A 20,469-nucleotide genomic window follows, 5' to 3' on the forward strand; every position below is an offset into this window, starting at 1 on the left:
ATGTAGAGGAAATCTTCACAAGTCAAAAATTCTTTCATTGATAAGATCTTGGTGCATTTTCATTCTTATCATCATCAAATTTCATAAACATACTCGTATATTTTCATCAACAATCTTATAATCACGTAGAAATCAAACATAAAAAATTATCTTTCTAATATGATCGCACCTCTTGTTACATTAATATTAACCATCCAATAGCATGACAAATTAAAATCATTCCCTCTACTTTGCCAGCTCTAATTATGATTAACAATCGACTGCCTATGAAATCCATTTAAATCTTCAACTCCTTCGGGTTATCCTCAAAATCCCATTATAAAGTGATCTTAGGCGCAAAAGGTTTAATCCTTTTTTCCGACATTAATGAAATCATTTTTAAATTCCCTAAGCTCCACAGATCTCTCTCCCTTACGAATCCTACTATCTCATACCCAAAATTCCGAAGTACTAATCACGGACGCGAAAACTCTACGAATTCCTACCCTAGGCCAATACTCTACTCTTATGATCCCCCCAGAATCAAGACCTATCGCTACTACTCCAACGCTAAACATAGCTTATAATTACAACAAGAATAAAATTACAACGGAAAGCATTAATTAAAAATCCTAGCCTTCAGCCGCCGCATCTGATGCCTCAGCATTGTCATTAACGAGTGCAAAGAAACGCCTCTAAGCTCCCTGAGGCGTATTTTTGCCTTGGGTCAAAGGACGGTACTGATTTCCCTTCCCTTGGTTTTCTGAGGTGATGGGTGAGGCTGAGCATACTGCGAGGACTTTGGGCAGTCCTTCCTCCTGTGGTTCGGATCTCCACAATGGTAACATACATTCAACGTTCTCCAGCACTGCCCGACATGAACTTTCCCACAATGAGGGCACAACACCTTAGACTGCCCCGAACTAACCTCAATCTTGGGCCTCTTTGGCAGGGGTCCCTGTTTCTTGCAAGCAAACGATTGCGATCTGGCCACCTGCACTAATTTCTCGCTGTCCTCAGCCACTTCTGCCTTCTCACAAACTTCAGTGAAAGTCCGAGAACCTAGGTTAATGATACTCGCCCTAATAGAAGGGCGAAGACCGCTAACAAATTTCCGAACCCGATCTGCCTCAGTCGCTGCATACCAAGGTGCAAAACGTGAGAGCTCCCTGCACTTGGCCCCATACTGAGCCACTGACAACGCCCCCTGCTTTAAATCTGCAACTGATCACTGACACGCGCAGGAAAGAACTGATTGTTGAAGCGGGATTTGAACTGCTCCCAAGTCTCAGTCCTGAATGCGGGATAGTTCTGAACCACATTCCGCCACCAGACACCCGCCTCTCCCTTGAGCAGGAAGGAAGCAAGACGTATCCTCTGATTGTCGGTGCACTCCAACACGGCAAAGATCCCCTCTATTTCTATAAGCCAATGGTCTGTCGCCAAGGGATCGCCTGATCCAGTGAACTCAGATGGCTGATAGTCTCGAAACTGGCGATGCACTTGAGAGGCATCGTCACGAGGCCTCGATTCCTGGCGAGCTGCAAGGCAAGCTGTAATAGCCTGAAGGGAAGCCTGATTGGTAGCATGATTCTGCTGCAGGATCGTCGCAAGCATCTACAACCAATCCTGATTAGGGACCGGAGCTGGATCAGGTCCATCATTTTCAGGGGCATTACGCTGGCTAGCCGCTCTCCTCCTCTGATACATCTGATAAATAATTTCAATCATGCGCTACTATGGAAGATCTCTTTCTTAATGCAACAGACATTAAATTAGGGTGGGTTGGTACATTCTATTTAATATTATCCTAGTGATACATTGGTTTGTGATTTCATACGTATAAGGGACGTAAATCCAATCATGATGTGTAACCCATTCCTAATACCTACCCAAGACTCAATCCAAGTTCCTCACTGACCAAACCTGGCTCTGATACCACAATTGCAACAACGCGATCCAACAGGTCGCTACGAACAAGAACAAAACCTGTCCAACTTACCATGAATTTTTTTTTTAAAAACGTAATTATTCTAACTTCAAATACTACCATCTACAAATCTTATTCCATGACTCAAAAAGAATCCCATTACAATTATTCAATGTCTAAAATAAAGCATAATTAGAAGTTCATAAACGTTTCTCCAAATAAAAACTTTAAACTGTAGAGATTGACGGGGTTCGTCATCTCCAAATCATTATTTGACTCCATTTCCCTGTCCAATGAACTAAATGTCCTCATCAGCAAACGCTCATCTTACGTTATCTGACCCTGAGATGAAAACTGAGTGAGAACACCAGGATCATATGGCTATGCTCAACAAGTATTGATTATCAATGAAATGAGACAGGTTCATGAGAAATATCTATTGACAAACAAGTGCTGGAAATAAAACTTTATGAAACAACAAAGATAATTAATTATAAAGATGAAACCAATAAGGATGATTAATTGTAAAGCATGAGATACTAAATATAGATTACCAAAAGTTTCATTATCTCTTCATTTAAGTATCCACGTTACCCCAAGGTACTCCAACTCCCATTCGCCTGTTACCTTGGCCGACACGGTCGGTTCCGTGCGGACTTGTTACGGTGGATCCTACCGCCTAGAAACTCATGGTCTTCAGAGGATTCCATCATCAACAGGGGTTGCGCATAACTCCCATGTTGTCAAGTCATTTATTGGGGATAGCTCCTGGCCTCCCATCACCCGTACGTATTAACGATTTTATTTATTCTTCTTATGTCAGTTCTAATCACATGTATTTTCGTGGCTGAAAATTTCTATCTCATATCATGAAACCAATAAAGCACTACTTTATTTTAAACCTTATAATGGCACAAAATGATAACTCTTAAAGTCTCAGAACAAAATGGAATTAGACTTGGAATGAAGTAAAAATAACAAGATACTTATCACATTCCCAATCACATTAATTGATGATACCTGCCTCGGCTTATGGAAGTTCCGGATTAAGGAGAGAGATCCTATCACAGATGAGAAACGTGACGCTCTTACTTTGATGGAATAGCAAAGATGAAAATCGGATCCACCCTAACCTTCTGTCACCTTCTATTAGTTTTCTTTCAAATCTCCAATAAAAACCATTTTTTTAACCACACCCAAAGTGGGCGTGAGAAAGAGGGAGAGATAATTGGGCATGGGATTGAGAGAGAGGCTGGAAATCCAATATATATTCTTTTCCCCTCTTTTTTTTTAAAGATCTCAATCTTGCTAACTTTCTACTCTTATTAATTCTCCTTCCTAGCATATCTTAGTGATTAGTTAAGTTTCCTTAATATTTTTAAGATTTATTTCCTTTAAAATTCCTTTATTGAAGAAGACTTGGTGAGCAAGGAAACCATTATCTATAAAATCTCCTTCCATGTATGTTATGTTTAGTTATTTCCTTCCATATGTATTGATATTTTCCATTCTCAATATTTTTATACTTATGTTTTAAGATTTGCAATCCTTTTTAAATTCTTTAAGCCACACAGTGGGGCCCACACGATTTTTTGCGAGGGGAGATGTGCACACGTTTTCCCATGAAAGGAAAACGTGGGTCACTCCAATTAACCCCTTATTTTATACATTTTCCTTAATCTGGTTCTTTCCAGGAAAAATTGGTTTTCAAGGAAAAAAATGATTAGCCATTTACATATTTGTATTAAATAAACAAGAACCCTTGATTTCTAGATTACTTGATCAGAGATATTCAAGGAAGAAATAACGAAATCAATTCAAGATCGATAATCGATCTTAGGTAGATCGATGATCTCGATCATTGAATTACGATCGAGTGGTCAAATTATCAGATTTTTAAGATTAACAAGAGAAATAGATCTCAACCATTGAATTATGAACAAGTGGTCAAATTATCAGATTTTTAAGATTAACAAGGGAAATAACAGAGCGGTCTTTACAACTATCCACTATTTGGCTGGCTACACTAGCCCAAAGCAAACCCACAAAACAGACAAACTTCATATAGAGAAAAGAGCATGATTCGTGCTTGTCCTCCTTGCCATGTAATATAAGTAGTTGCTAGGTACCCACCCAAATAGAATTTGGGTGCCAAAACATTCTAGAACCCTTGTAAGAATAACCAAAGGCCCTTGCATTAACGGCACTCATGGCCCATACTCATCCACTCACACACATGAGTGGCAATATCATTCGAGCACCCTAGCAAAGATGACCAAAAGAGGGTGGCCTTTGGAGTTTGGACGACGGTGGAAAGATGTAAAGGGGGTGCTCCTATCATTCTAGCGCCAAGGCAAAACAACACCAAGAGATTAGATATTCCTATTCATGACCAATTGCATATACCAAACGGGAGAGGGTGTCGATATCATTTCTGCCCCAAGGTAGTGACAATCCAAATAGATGGCCATCTCATGGCTCCTTGGCCCACGTCCTAAAGAGGGACTCCCACTCCATATGTCCTGCAAGTGGGCCACCTCCATACGACCGGCCCCATGGATGATGCCCAAATGTACAAAAAAGGGACCCCTTATGACCCAAACCTTACACTTACATCCGGTCTATGGCACTTGATCACCGTCCCTAAAAAGGAACATTACACAATCGTAGATTTGTCTTTCATTATTCACAAACCAAAGATGATCTTTTCTTTCCTTTGCTATTAGTAGCCATTCTTAAAAGAACCATTCACCAAAGAGAACATTTTCTTTCCTTTGGTATTAGTAGCCATTCTTAAAAGAACCATACGACACTCAAGATATGTAAAAACACCGAGCGATGCTTTACTTCTTTTTTTGAACAAAAGCATGATAGCTTTTTTGAATGGAAATATAGCAAATTATGAAAACAGAGACCAAAAACACACAGAAACCCCCATGATGAGATGATTGAGGACTGAATGACGTTCAATCAAATCCAATGCATTTCTAATGTTTTAAGAGATAGTTTGCATCTTCCGATGATTCCCTACATACAATACCTACCAGCATACTTAAGAAAACCAAAAGTACTCTATTTTCCAGCCACCATAGTCCAACAAAATGCCTCTTTGAGGGGCCATAGGACCTTAAGGGTCATAGGGGGGCTACCAATTGATGAAAGGGAAGGGGGAAAAGACTACCAAAAAGAGACCTTCAAGGGTCATAGGACCGAATCGTCCTATCTAGTACAAAACGGCACACAATAAAACTCTTTAAAGTTCTGAGGTGTAAAGTGGAATGCCCTATACTCAGTGTTCTTAAGGTTCCTTCAAAGATAAACCCCAAACCACTCTTCCCCACAATATTATAATACTCATAGATGCTCACCCCTCTATAGACTACTAAGGTATACAAGCTCTAAACGACATAACAAAGATAGCTCGCCAATTTTGCAATTATTCTAAATGAAGAAATCGACAAAAGATGAACAAAGGGTCAACATGCACCTGAGCTACTACGCATAGAATGAGTTCCTAACAACCACTCAACCCCCTAGAAAGACCCCAAACTAACCAGTACATGACAAGTGTCAAATATTTAAAGCATGATATCTGATTCGATAAACAGAAGTATACATGCATCACTAAGTACAACCATATGAATCTTATGGTTGTACTTCTGTAAGGCAATTGTTAAGGTGCTTCTTACTAGTATCCGTCTTATTGATTAGCCTCAGCTGGATCATCTCAATGTTGAGGGAGACTCCCTCAATGTCGTTAGGTTGGCGAGAGGCTGAGTTTGCTATCCTTGGAGGTTCTTGGACGTTATTGAGGAAATTCTCTATAAGATAGCGGAAGTGCCATTTGGATTCGGGCTTTGTTAATAGTGATGTTGAACTCTTTGCTCAGCCTGGGTTGATATAGACACAATTCTGACTTGCAATCATGCCCATAGAAGCACGAAGCGGGTGCGGGCACAGGGAAGCATGGGGTATAGAAGAGTCTAAGGTTGGGAGCATTCCTTTAGTATTTTCATCATGCCTTCTACAATTCAAGTACATAAAAAATAGTAATTTTTAACTATCTTCATATAAATCTTTCAAAATTTAAGTACATCAAAAGTAGTAATTTCTAACTGTCTTCATTTTCATGGCTTCTGAAGATTTGCCTCCGTGCTTGCTCCAATGAAGTACTTTGAACAGTTGAAGGAGTTTGATGCAAGTAAGTTGGTGAGGGGATACTAACGGATTAATAGGAGCGGGTTGGGAGCGCCATGGGAGCGGTTTCCATCTCTTCGGGATTGCGCCCCCCAGAAGCTCCTTCCTAAGGAGCACCAAATCAAGGTTCCGAGTCAGTAGCGGCACCCCAAGGGAAGATTCCTACTTCTAAGATCATGCCCCCTCCCCAAGGAGTTTTGTTTTCTCTTGGGGTTTCGTTATTCTGTTTTGGTTGCTTTCGCTAGAGGGGGAGGAGGGGGGATCTCAGTCATAGATAATTAACCTTTCATTAAGTTTGAGATGTGGAAATGAAGAACGGATGAGAAGTAGGGCAAAGTATTTATTTGAAACATAGAGATGTAGGGAGGTGTACACGAGAACCAATATATCACAGAACCAGTGAAGATTCATTACCAGCCATTGAAAAAATGACAGTTGAAGTAAAATTAAAATATAATCAAGAATACGATTCATAAAATCCCGCAATTTATATACAATTTTTCTCTAGAAAATTAAGATGCCAATGACACATGCATGTTCCTAAAATTTGCTCACTTCCATTGTTGAGTAAAACATAAAGACAGGAGAAGCAGGAAAATATTGCAAAATGTAGAGACCAAGATTAGGAGTCATGGGCGAACCTTCTTATTATTTTCAATATAAGATCTAAGAAGGTAACGAGAATACTTCTCTTTATCTTCTTCAGAAGCCAATATATTGATCATATCTTGACCAACAGCTGCAACACAAGAAGGATCAGGGCATCTCAACATCAAGCATCCTGGCCCATCATTTATTGATGTGCTAATATAACCTGCCAACAAAAAATCAGATCAGTTCGTAAGTTAAGTAGCCATTGCAGCACTCACTTAGTCAACGAAAAAAAAAAGGTCAGTGAGAAGAAAAATATACCAATTGCAACCATTCAAAACACACACACACACACACCAATTGCTAAAGAGTAGCCAAGTAATAGAGAAATCAAATCATCGCAACAAAATTCATAACTCATATACAATGTAATTCTAGATAACTCAAGTGTGAGAAGCAAAATCATGCAAATCCCTCCATCAAAGTAAGACAAAAGACTAAAGACTGAGCAACAGAATTATTAAAGCTGTCGGTCATATGCACAGTTTCGTTATAACAACAAGAAATATGCTAATAATTAAAAAAATCCCTCCACACGTCATATCAGATGTTAATGATGTAAACCAGCCACATTTTAAGCAGATACTTTGCAAACAAGATCATGTTGCATGAGTCCCACTCCACCCACAAAATACACCAATATCAAAACAAATTGGTCGCAGGTATGAATATCCCTAGCATTTGTTTTATGGAGAAATCTACTACTCTAATCGAGTTGGGCAATGCTGTTATCACTTCCCCCTAATCATTTCAAAAAAAGTACCTATCTCGAACAGGCTCAAGTTTCCAAAAGAAGAACCATCAAAGTTATGATTGATAACTTGAGCGGAAGGGTGGGTGGGTGACAGAGAGAGAGAGAGAGAGAGAGAGAGAGAGAGAGAGAGAGATCCAATTTACCTTCCTCCTTCCTCTAGTTCTTCTATCCACGAGAATGTCCTAGTTAAGTACTGAAGATAGTATTTCTTCCTCTCAACGGACCAATTAAAGGCATTGCTTAGTAAATCGAACAAAATATCAGCAATTGATGGTTCTTCCTCTCAGTGGAGCAGAATTCTGCTGGTGTATTCGTTTCAACTAATCGATTTGACAAGAAAGTCCCTAAGAGATTTTGGTAACAGGAGCTCATGTTTACAGACAGATTAGCTCCCCTTTTCATAGTTGTATATCTAAACAAAACTCCTAGAACTAATTTAAAAGTACCCAAACTCCTAACAAAACTTGCTGAATTGATTCCTGTCTTGCTGAATTGCTGCTTGTATGGCCATGCTTGACAGGGATTCTCAAAAAGCCTATTTACACTTCTAACGACGACCCAATTTCAGCATTAGGACACTCCAGAAAAAGACAAGTAAAAATACCAATTTCTTTTCACTACTAACATATACATTGCGGAAGCGATAAATTGAAACACATTTAAAACCTTAAATAATCTCTATTCTCATTATTTATTAATTACAGCCATAAACAAGACAATAATAAAATCCATTATTCAAACTTGAAATATAGAACTACTACTCCTAAAATCTCAAACCAACTATGGTCTCTTGAAATAAAACTTAAATAAATGAATTGTATTAAACCCATAGGTCTATCCATAGGACCCCACATATTTCCCAATTCCTGTGATTTGTTTAGAGATCTTCATTGCCAAACGCTCCTTCTTCCTCACATACCACTCGTGTATGGGAAAAGCAAGGATTAGCGCAAGATCTTATAGAAGGCTCGAACAATAAGAGTAACTATGAATAACAGGCTACTATAACAATATACAAATCAGAATTCATTCTCCCAAATATGTAAAGTAAAATGCATTAATTAACATCATAAATGCAATTACTTAACCCGGTAATCAACGGCAATATCCCCTTTTCTTTCTTATTTTATGGTGGCATTTGGCCTACAGTGGCTTTTTAGCCTGGCCGTCAATCACTGACCATCAAGGATGCTCCACTTCCTAATGAAGTGTAATCCCTTCTAGGATTTCCCTTAAGTCACCCAATACGTGCCCACCCGAATATGCATCGGTAACCAGGTGTCGTACGCTCTCGGCCTGGTTAGCTTTTGGCTCACAACCCAAGGTTAGCTCTAAGAGGTCTACTCAGTCCTCCCTCCCACTTCTATTAATTTCCTAATTTATGGCACACATTCGTGAAGGCATCGTTATGTACCTCTTCCCCCTCTGTTATGAGGAAAAACTTTCATCTGCAAAACAAAGTTAATTCATGTCCCATAGTATTATTCTATTAACTTGCAATATACTTTATCTTCGGTTTTACATAAGCAATAAAAATCAATTTACATTTACCATCTCTAACATAACCATAAATAAAGACTACAACATAATAAGGAAGAGAGATATAATCACTCAAGCTATTTATACCACCATTATTATTCGAGTCCACCATCAAATTCCATATTTAGTTTGAGTGATAAACGATGATGCGAGATAGCTCTAGGTATCAACCGAAAAATGACCGGTAAACGTAACACGTCAAAGGTGTCAATCGGTTTATTCTTCTACTTCCAATCCTATTTGTTTCCCTTAAATTTTTTGTTCTTCCCATAGTTCTATTTCGAACCTTTTTACTAAACTTTTTGCAACTACATCCCACTAGCCTTCTTTACCAAATTCTAACTGCTTTAAACCCTTAAACGCTGAATTTACAAAATCTTTCCAACCCTATTTGTTGCCGAAATCAGTTGTTTCGTTTAAAATTCCAGAAAAGACGAAAACAATTTGTACCATGATAAAAAATAGATCTATTTCCTATTTGAGTTTCCAGAAGAGATTCACTTAGTTTATAAAGTTATTAAAAAGATTTTCTGTACAAAATCAATTATCTCGTAAGTTTTTCAGAAAAGACAAACTAATTTAAGGCTATCAAAAACGGATTTTGTCCTAAAATCGATAATTTCTTTGGTTCCAGCAAGTATAAACCTTTCTTATACTATTATAAAAAAATTGTAGCAGATTTGATTATTTTCAAATAAGACGACACCATTTGGTGCCATTATCAAAAACGAATTTCATCAAGAAATAATTTTTTCTAATTTCAGCAAGAATACACTTATTTATATTACTAATAAATAGCCTTTTATCATATATTTAATTATTTTTAGATAACACGAAGTTACTTTGTGCTGATATCAAAAACAGAATTGATCCAAAATCAGTTATTTCTGGAATTTCCAGAAATCTTTCTTGGTTGATTTTGAACCAAAATAAAGAAATTTTCGTAATAAAAATTTTGGTAATAATTTAATCTATTTAAGATAGTTTCTTTAAAAATCTTCGTAATATTTCAATATCTAAACCTTAAAATTTCCTTCGAAACCCTATATTTCATCAAAGAATGTTTTCCTTTATTCTTAAAAGATTTTCAAAGCAAGAATACTAACATCATAGGAGATTTTTGTTACAATTGCGAAAACTTGAAAGTTAGGAACTTTCTCGAAATCCAAAATCGAATTTGAAAGAAAAATCACAATTCTAATATTTTTAGGGCTAAAAAATAAATTCTAAATTAAGTTTCTTGATTCTTTTGTAAATTCAGCCTTTAAGGGTTTAGAGCGGTTAGAATTTGGTAAAGAAGGCTAGTGGAATGTAGTTGCGAAAAGTTTAGTAAGAAGGTTCGAAATAGAACAATAATTTAAGAGAACAAATAGGATTGGAAATAGAAGAATAAACCAATTGACACCTTTGACGTGTTACGTTTACAGGTCACTTTTTGGTTGACACCTAGAGCTATTTCGCATCAGCGATCAATGTTTTGAAAATCGGAATCGAATCGTAAATCGTAATTGGGGTTGAATCGTATCGGATTGTAAATCGTAAGATTCATTAAAAATACAAAAAAATATGTATAATAAAAAATTATAAAAAAATTAAAGAACAAAAAGAGCCAATTATTCATTTTTCATCCAAATTCATTAATTCAAACAGAAACTACCATGATTAATATTCAATATCGTAATACGAATTGTTTACTGACAAACTTGACACATACTAATCATCTAATTCTCATCCAAACCCATGCATCTTTGTTAATAATCTTTAAAAAAAGACACAAGATCATATCAATTCTCAAAGTCTCAAACATCAAATGACAAATATCAATCATAAAAGACGGGATCGATGTTGTCCTTATTATGGTAGTCTCCACCTCGACTCCCACCTCGATGTGAGTAATGCCCTCAACAAATGCTTTGTGCTCGACTGGTTCAATTCGTTCGAAGTCCTACTCCTCTGTCTTCTTTCTTCTAATGAGAGGGATTTCAAAGGCTTCTTGTAATGTAGAAAGGAAATGAGGTCTTTTGAAAGAAAGACATATTTTCTTTTATACAAAACTTAATTTGGATATCGCATAAATCGTACAGTTTACGATCAAATCATAATATTGAATAAAAAATCGTAAGATTCATACAAAGTAAGATTGAATCAAGGGATTCAAATCGTTTTGCCTAAGAATCGTAAATTGAATCGTAAATCGGTAAATCGTAAGATTTTCAAAACAATGTCAGCGATTATCACTCAAACAAAAGAAGGCAAGTGATGGTGGACTCGAATAATAATGATGGTATAAATAACTTGAGTGATTATAACTCTCTTCCCTATAATGTTGTAGTCTTTACTTATGGTTATGTTATAGATGGTAAATGTAAATTGATTCTTAATGCTTATGTAAAAAGGAAGATAAAGTATATTGCAAATTAATAAAATAATGTTATGGGACATGAATTAACTTTGTTTTACAGATAAAAGTTTCCCCTTATAACAAAGAGGGAAGAGGTACGTAACAATGCATTCATAAATGTGTGCAATAAATTAGGAAATTAATAGAAGTGGGTAGGAGGACTGAGGAGACCCCTTAGATCCAACCTTGGGTTGAGAGCCTAAAGCTAACCAGGCCGAGAGCGTACGACAACTGCTTAGCGATGCATATTCGGGTAGACCTGTATAGGGTGACCCAAGGAAAATCCTAGAAGGGATTACACTTCATTAGGAAGTGGAGAATCCCTGATGGTCAGTGACTGACGGCCAGGCTAAAAAGCCACCGCTAGGCCAGAGGCCACCGTAAGATGAGAAAGAAAAGGGGACATTGCCGTATGATCATTGGGTTAAATGATTGCATTTGTGATGATAATTCACGCATTTTACTTTACATATTTGGGAAAATGAATTCTGATTTAGTTCTTATGGCATCTTAAAAAAAATTATGAATTGTTATAAGGTAGATTATTATAATGACCTGTTATTCATAGTTACTCTTATTGTTCAACCCTTCCATATGATCTAGCGCTAATCCTTGCTTTTTCCTTATATGAGTGGTAGGTGAGGAAGAAGGAGCGTTGCCGATAAAGACATCTAAACAAATCACGTAGGGGTGCAACTCGGGTCGGATTGGGTCGGGTTGAGGCCAACCCGACCCAACCCAAGGAACCCATTTTCCCAACCCGACCTGATTTCTAACCCGGCTGGACCCAACCCGATTTCCAATTCGGGTTGATTTTTCCCAACCCAACCCAACCCGATTTAAAAAAAACCCAACCCAACCTAACCCAAAATCAGGTTCAACCCGTCGGGTTCGGGTTGAACCCAACCCAAGTTGCACCCCTAAAATCACGGAAATTGGGAAATGTGTGGAGTCCTATGGATAGACCTATGGGTCTAATCCAATTCATTTATTTAAGTTTTATTTCAAGAGACCATATTTGGTTTGAGATTTTAGACGTAGTAGTTCTAAATTTCAATTCTGAATAATGAATTGTATTATTTGTCTTGTTTGTCTTTAATTCATAAATAATGAGAATATAGATTATTTAAGGTTTTAAATGGGTTTCAATTTTATCGCTTCTGCAATGTATATGTTAGTAGTGAAAAAAATTGGTATTTTTACTTGTCTTTTTCTATAGCGACCTAATGCTGGAATTGGGTTGTTACAACACTACGCAAGAAAAGTCTTCAAAAAAAATAAAAAATGACAGGTAAAAAAAGTGGCAGGATAGCTAAAAGTTAGTCAATATCTATGATCTAGCCAACACTTTGAATGTTCAACAGACACGTATCGACACTTGTAAACATAGTAGTAGAGCTGTGAGACTTAATGAAGACACATTGAGACGTTATTGTACCGTGTCAAGTGAAATACTATTTATTTTCGAATATTGTGTTTAACTCCTCTTTTATCATTAACTCTTATTTTATTATAAACTCTTCTTTAACTAATATTTGTTGTTATCCCCTCCCCTAAAACCTAAAACACTAAGCAAACACTCTTCTAATATCATATTCAGTATATCCTATTATTGGTCACTCTTTCTCAATGTATATCAAAGACTGAATGTGACTAAATTAGATTGATGAATGCACTATTATTGGTCACTCTTTTTCAATGTATATTGAAGACTGAATATGACTAAATTAGATTAATGAATGCACTATTATTTGAATATCTCATGTTTCTTTGAGACTTATACTTGCTTAATCCTAAAATGTATTAGTTAAATGAATACAATATTTATTTTATAACAAATTATGATTATTAATCAATCATTTAATATGTAAGTATGTATACGGGCGTGTCCCCATTTCTAGATTTTGAGGGGTTACTATGGTGGAAATCTCGTATCCGTGTCAACAATCGACACATGAATCCATGACCACAGATCATAGGTTTATTTAGACTACGGTAGGACCCTCCGTTGACATCAACAATACACGTCCACTAGCAGCTTTTTCTGCTGGTTCTGATGACCATTTTCTGCATTATATGTATCCCATGTTCTCTTAAAGATCCACTCGATCTGCGGTATGAACACATAATTTTCTAAAAAGATAAGCTCATCAAATTTGGCCATGACCACAAACTAAAAACTACACAACTAGCTTATTAACTTCAGTTCCAATGACCATAATCTTGTTCTAGTTCGCAAATGTATCAAAATTTTATCAGAACCATCAGCTTCCTTATGTATCAGGCTATGTCACAAATATCTCCGATATTTCCAAATTATCGTGTTTTTATCACAACATTTTGATAAAAAGACAATCACAAAATAATCCCGAGATTTTAAAAATCTAGTGATATTTTCATTTTTATCATAAAATAACGCGATAATATCACAAAAGTTTCCTAATATTTTTACGATATTTTTATTTTATATTTTTTCTTAAATTTTATATATTTATATATTTTTTAAATAACTTTTTTTTATCACATATGGTATCCCCTACCCAATTTTTTAGGGCGGAACTATTCCCTACGGATGCGCAGCTGCGCGCAATCACCCATAAACCACGTCATCGGTTAAGCCGGGGAGATTCAAACTCGTGTCAATGGGGAGCATACCCATTTTTATCATTTTACCCCAATATAAACCCCAAAAAATAAAAATAAATTCAATATATCCCGAGATTTTTCCTTCCCGAGAAATTCCCGAGAAAGATATTTGTTACATAGTGTAGACACCCCATTTTAACCGAACCCTAAACAAGTCCGTGTGAAAAAAAATTCCTCAAATAAGTGAATTAGCGTCCCGAATTTAACCCTAGGGTAGGTTAGGATCCCAAATAGGTCCCTACAAAATTTCATAGAATTTGGATAAGAAATTTCAAATAAGACAAGCTGATTAAGTGCATTCATCAAAGCATAAATGTGTTAAGGACAAACCAAAAGGGGAGTGAACTACTCAGACAGGGGTGTACCCATACTAATTCTTGACTTAGAAGCAGGAACCTCCTCTCGGGGTGCCGCTCCCACCTCGGAACCTTGATTCGGCGCTCCTTAAGAAGGAGCTTCCAGGGAACGCGACCCCAGAGAGACGGGAGCCGCTCTAATGACGCTCCCAGTCTGCTTCTATTACTCTATAAGTCCCACCATCACCAACTTCCTTATATCAAACTCCTCCAACTCTTCAAAGTACTTCATTTGAGCAAGCACAAAGGCTTGTACATCTTCAGAAGGCACAAGGAACGAGTGCACACAAATGAAGATGGTGAAGATGGTTAGAAATTAGCTTTTAGATGTACTTAAATTTTGAAAGATACAAATGAAAAATGGTTAGAAACTATTATTTTTTTATGTACTTAAATTTTGAAAGATATATAAAGAAAATATTACATGCACGCTCCCACGGCGCTTCCAAACTTGGGACTCTTCTAGACCCCACGCTTCTCCGCCCCCGCTCCCGCCTCCGCTCCCGCCCCCACACCCGCTTCGTGCTTCTAAGGTTCTTGAGTGTTAAAAAAAAATCATTCCCCATCATTTGCCAAGACCACCTCCTGGAGTAAAAAGAATAGTCATAAATACATGGAGTGGGTTGTCCATTATGAAACAGGGGGGTAAAATATATCCCCTTCTTATATAACCCATTGAATTAGGGCTAGGAGGGGGCTTCTCATTTGGGAAAAAAAGTCAGAGAGAAAGAGAGAGAGGCCGGAGCAAAATCCTCTTTCCCGACCATATTTTCCGGTCAGATTCAGTCCAAACCTCCATGATTTCCGATTGATTGTAATCTCTAACCATTTTTACTTTGTTTGATAGCCTCTCTAAAACCCCCAGCCACTATCAGATTCATCTTCAAAGCTTTGAAACCCTAGATCTTACATCTCCTTCTTTTGAAATCTAGATCTACTATCCGAGCTCCAAGTTCTCTATTACATTTCAAATTGAGTAGAATTTGATGAAATCTTCATTAAATTTGAGGCCTTTCCAACATCTCTGCCCCTTAAACCTTCGATCCGATTTTACCTTCTTCGCATTGTCTATTGTCTCTGATTATATTTGATCTTCCTCGAAATCTTGTGATTTCCCGTGGAAAATCATTAGATCTTGTTATAATCCATAGGATCATTAGATAATTTCGTAGATCTGAAAAAATAGGGTGAAGTTTCTGGGAGGAGAAAGCAAAGAGAATTGAATTCAGATCATTTTATTTACATATTCTGTCAGAGATCTTATCGTTCCTATCATTTTCCGGCAATCTTCATCATTTCCGGCAACTTTCAATGATTTCTGGTGAGTGATTTGTTCTTTGAAGATCACGAAGTGGATCCTTTCAGCTTGATTACAAGGTAAGGTAGATAATGCTCCTTTTAAATTCGTTGTTTGATATCATTTTTATTTACTGATTGTATCTTATCTTGATCTATGATTTACAAAATTGAATGGTTTATGTGTTGAATTCTAGAATTTTGGTCTTAATAATTTAATTTTTTTGTTCCAAGATGAATCTCTGAAATTTTAGGATGATCTGTTATGTTCATCAATTAAATTTGTTTTTTTAATGTGTAATTCAAACTATAGTCCTTTGAAGTTTTGTGATAACAAAAAGATTGAATGATTTATTTTTAAGCTCTGTTTCTGTCCTAGCCAGACTTATATGGTTTTAAATAAAGTATAAAAAAGTTATGTGATTTATTCCTTACGAAAATTTGAGCTGTGTGATTCATTAGTGACAGAATGTTTGCTGGCTTCGATTGTTGCTCACACGATGTAAATTTGATGGTATAGATTTAATGTTAACAAAAAGCTTGGTTTATTTTTTCTGTATAAAATAAAAGATTGCTTAATATTATTTTCATGTATAAACAAGGAATGTCAATTTGATGAAAGAGTAAGTATAGACTTTTATTTTATAGTTCCTTGAATGCTAATTATGATTTGTTGAATTGAACTGGTATAGTTATACAGTTGACATCGATGAATGTAGTATCCATAACTTGATAAAATCATTTCTTTATTGATCGATTATTAGTAAAGTTGACCTTGTACCTGGATGCTGATTTCATATACTGAAGTAAGTATATATTTAGAATTAGTATTATCATGTTTCATAGGCTGACCAAAATCAACTTGTTTTCCTTTGTATTTAGGCTCCATTTTATGTAGTGCAGTGTTATGTGTTAAGAATTTTATCATTCTATGTTTTACTGCGTTGGCTAGGATAATATTTCTTGTTGTTTTTTGATTTATTATTCTAAGTGGAGCCTGCTTTAGATCTTGATGATTGCTAACAGCAAAAATGAAAACTGAATTCAATTTCCTAGCTAATGTCGAATTTTCTATAATTGACTGGTACTTTTGGACATTAATAACCATATAGATTTATTATCACTTGTAATTGTATTAAAATGATTTTTGTTTTCAATACCAAGTTTTCCCTTAATATTGTCAAAAACTTATGGCTAAGCTTGATTTTTAATTTAGTTTAGTTTGTTCACTCAGAATTTAGTAAAAGAGCTATAATGTAGTTCCCGCTTATAATTGCAGTTCAAATGTCATTGGGGATAATTTTTACTAAGCATGTAATTAAAATAGAATGATGCCATTAGCTACATTGAACTGATGATTATTTATTTCATGAATGATATGTAATAGGGCATATAAATGAAGTTGACCAATGTTATTAGTTTCAAGGTCTGATGATAACTCTCCTTTAATTTTGAGAATGGTCTGTAATGACTGTGTTCTGTTTACACTAGCAAAACAAAATACATTAGATGGTTTGAACCAGAAAGTAGAATTTGGCTAAAAGGCACTTTATTTAGGATTGTATTATTATTATTTTATTTTTTTTGGAGGTATTCTACTCATATTTTAGCCACAGGTAATTATTATTTGAAGATCAGGAGTGCATGTCTGTGCATTTAAAAGGGGAGGGTTATGATCTCATTTGAATTCAACTCTTATCCTTAGATAGAGGTTCATCTTTAGGCAAATTCCTCTTGTTTTCTCTATATATGTGTCTTGAGTGTGATAGCTGAATCGACATCATATTGCAATCCATTTTTTTAGTCATTCTAATTAACAATACAGTACAGATATATTTTCCCAGATGCATTATTGCACATTGTGACTTCTTTTCTTTACTCTGGTAAATGTGATTTTAGAGATGTGTTATTTTTTTGAATTTGTGGTGTAAGAGCAGGATAGATGTAGAATAATCATTAAATCAATTTAGTTTGCCTTTATATTGGAATTGAATTGCTCTTTATTTCGAGAAATGAGAAATGCTTGGTATAATAATAGTTTTGTGTTAAGTCTCTTGTCAAGAGTAATCTTTGCTAGGAGTGGCCCTTACTAAGCATAACAAGTTGAGTTTTGTGTGGCTAACTAAGGAAGATAATGCTCATGAATCTATTGTTGTTGAGCTTTTATAATGGTACAGTAGTTTTATCAGTTGTATAAGCCAATTATCTGTTAGGCTTGATAACAAAGCAGATTAGAAGCTACTGATATTCACGCTATTATGTTTTGATAGTATCATGCTATTAATTTTTTTTTTAAAAAGGTTGTTTGCTTAAGCAGATTTTTGTATTCAATGATTTTCTATCACATAATAGAAAGGCTATTTATTGGAATTGATAAACCAACCTGATGTGGTGAAGACAGTAAATTCTAATCACTTCGTCTGACTTGACTTCAAGCTGAAGTTTCACTTTTAATCTATTAGATCTGCATTCTTTGTGAGACCTTATTCATCCTATTTTCTTTGTTATCACTAGAAAGTTATGATTCAAGGAAATAAATTCTATCTAATGTTTTGCCAAAGTACCTATGGGAAGTGAATTGCTACTAGGTGGATGGAATCATTGTCTGAGATCATACAACAGCAAAAAATTTCTGTCTACTCTAATATTTCTCTTTCATTTATCTTGTTCTGATGGTGATTTAGGTTGTTCTTAGTGTTAGGAAATTTACTTCCAATGAGGCCAAATGACACTTCTTTTGGAAATAAGTACTAGTATGAAATTTTAGTCTAATTTGCATAAGTAATACACTAATTCTTTGTTGACTTTTAAGAAAGTAACCATGACTGCATTTTCATACCACAAGTTGATGGTTCTCCTGTTAATTTTATTTCAAAAATATAGTAGTATTTAGAAATTTAATTGCATATCCTTGATGCAGATTTCTTTCAAAATGCAGTAGATATCTGATATTTGGTTTCAATATTTTGGAATTTTGAATGCCTTTTGAAAGTAATGGTTACTGAATATCTGATCACATGATTTTACTGATCATGTTGACAATTGCCTTTGGAGTATGTGTTTATCAGAAACCTGATTTTATAGCCTTATTTTGAAATGAGAAAATGTATATACCAGTACGTATCAGAATAAAATATGAAAATTCATGCTCTTAATGCTGAAAGTGTTGTTGAATATTTGTATGTCATAGAAGAAGAAGAATTTTAATCTCTTAGTTAGTGTGTGTAAATATGCTAAGTTTTCATTAGTGTTGGGGTAAAATCATACTATCAATGATGTACTCTGCTTGGATAAAGATGTGATACCTCTGATCACTTGTTATTGGCCTTCAATGAATTCAGTTCAGTCACGTTGGTAAGTTGATGCTTAGACTTTGAAAAGGTCATTGTCAGTCTGTCTATTTACTTGGTTTCATGACTCACTGAATATAATAAAAGCTTGGTTGTCAAAGGAATTTACATGTATATAACATATATAACTTTAGTTTACACATTTTTAGTTGATGTCACTGCATAATAATTGAAAAATGGCTTTAGTCATCTTTGATACTTGTGTCGTGAATCAGTTCCAAACATTGATTTTCTGAGTTACAAACCTGATATATATTATTATATGATCATAACTCTCTTGTTGGACTAATGAAAATTGATTTATATTTAGCAAGGGGTTTGCCATGGTTTGATTTCTTTATTTGTGAGACTCTTTAGATAACCAAAATGATACAAATGATAATTCTTACAAACTTTAGACAGAAAATTGATTCATGAAAGTGGCCTGAACATTAATGTATAAATTTGATTAACATCAATATGTCTAGTAATTGCACATAATCAATTCATTTCCTTTACCTTAACTAGCAGGCTAAGGGCTATGATGGAGCTATCCGGAGACACCCCTTTTAGGAGACATGCTTTGTCTCATTAGGTAGTCCCCTTTAGGAGACAAGCTTTGTCTCATAAGAAAAGTCATATCTTTAGGGGCATGCTTTGTCTCATTAGTAAGTTATCATTTAGGAGACCATCTTGGTCTTAGTAGAGAGTCACCCCTAGAAGACTTTCCAAGTCTCATAAAGTAAGATACCCCCTACTAGTTAGAGGCTAACTTAGCATTTTAGATAAATACCCTTATTTATCATTGCTTGCAATGATAAGGTTACTTGGATCTCTTCCATACGAGACATGCTTTGTCTAGTTGTCTTATCTTCTTAGGGAGACATGTCTTATCTCATTAGAACTCCCCATCATTAGGTCACTATTTTAGAAGTCTACCCTTTAGACTAGGAGTCTGTCCTTAGATAGGAATTTGTCCTTTAGCTTTATTGTTCACTCATTTTCCATAGAGACTAGCTCAGACTTGTTAGAGCCTTACCTTCTTGGAATCATCAGTTAGTCATAGTGGGACACTAGTTCACTCATTTAGGGATATCCTTTAGGCTAGAGGGATTCTGTCCTTAGTGTTGACACTCCGCCAGGCTGTGGATCACGGAGTGTAGTCTTATAGGTTCCCTTTGGCCAAAAGAGTGTAAATAACATAAAATAATAAAAACATCATAAATCTAAAAGACAAAAAATCAGAAAAGTTAAAAGACACTAGAAACATTTTGGAAAAAGCTGTTTCCGAACTACGTTGGCTTAATCCTCTTCCACGAGGTACGTAGGCAGTTTGGGACCGTCATCCAAATCCAGTCAAACTTTTTAAACAAAACTTTGCAAATATTTTC

General features: G+C 35.7%; 1 protein-coding gene across 1 annotated transcript in view; it reads right to left on the reverse strand.

The window, feature by feature from the left end:
• Positions 1–20,469, reverse strand: part of LOC143860364 (putative E3 ubiquitin-protein ligase ARI8) — a 73,957-nt gene that overhangs the window by 37,343 nt on the left and 16,145 nt on the right. The window contains exon 5 of the mRNA XM_077370951.1: positions 6,748–6,920. Coding sequence (XP_077227066.1) covers positions 6,748–6,920 — 173 coding nt within the window. The remainder of the gene's footprint in view (positions 1–6,747; positions 6,921–20,469) is intronic.

The sequence above is a fragment of the Tasmannia lanceolata genome, unplaced genomic scaffold (genome assembly GCF_043159265.1).
Source record: "Tasmannia lanceolata isolate RefF3 unplaced genomic scaffold, GAP_Taslan_0.1 ptg000037l, whole genome shotgun sequence".
In the NCBI taxonomy this organism is placed as follows: domain Eukaryota; kingdom Viridiplantae; phylum Streptophyta; class Magnoliopsida; order Canellales; family Winteraceae; genus Tasmannia; species Tasmannia lanceolata.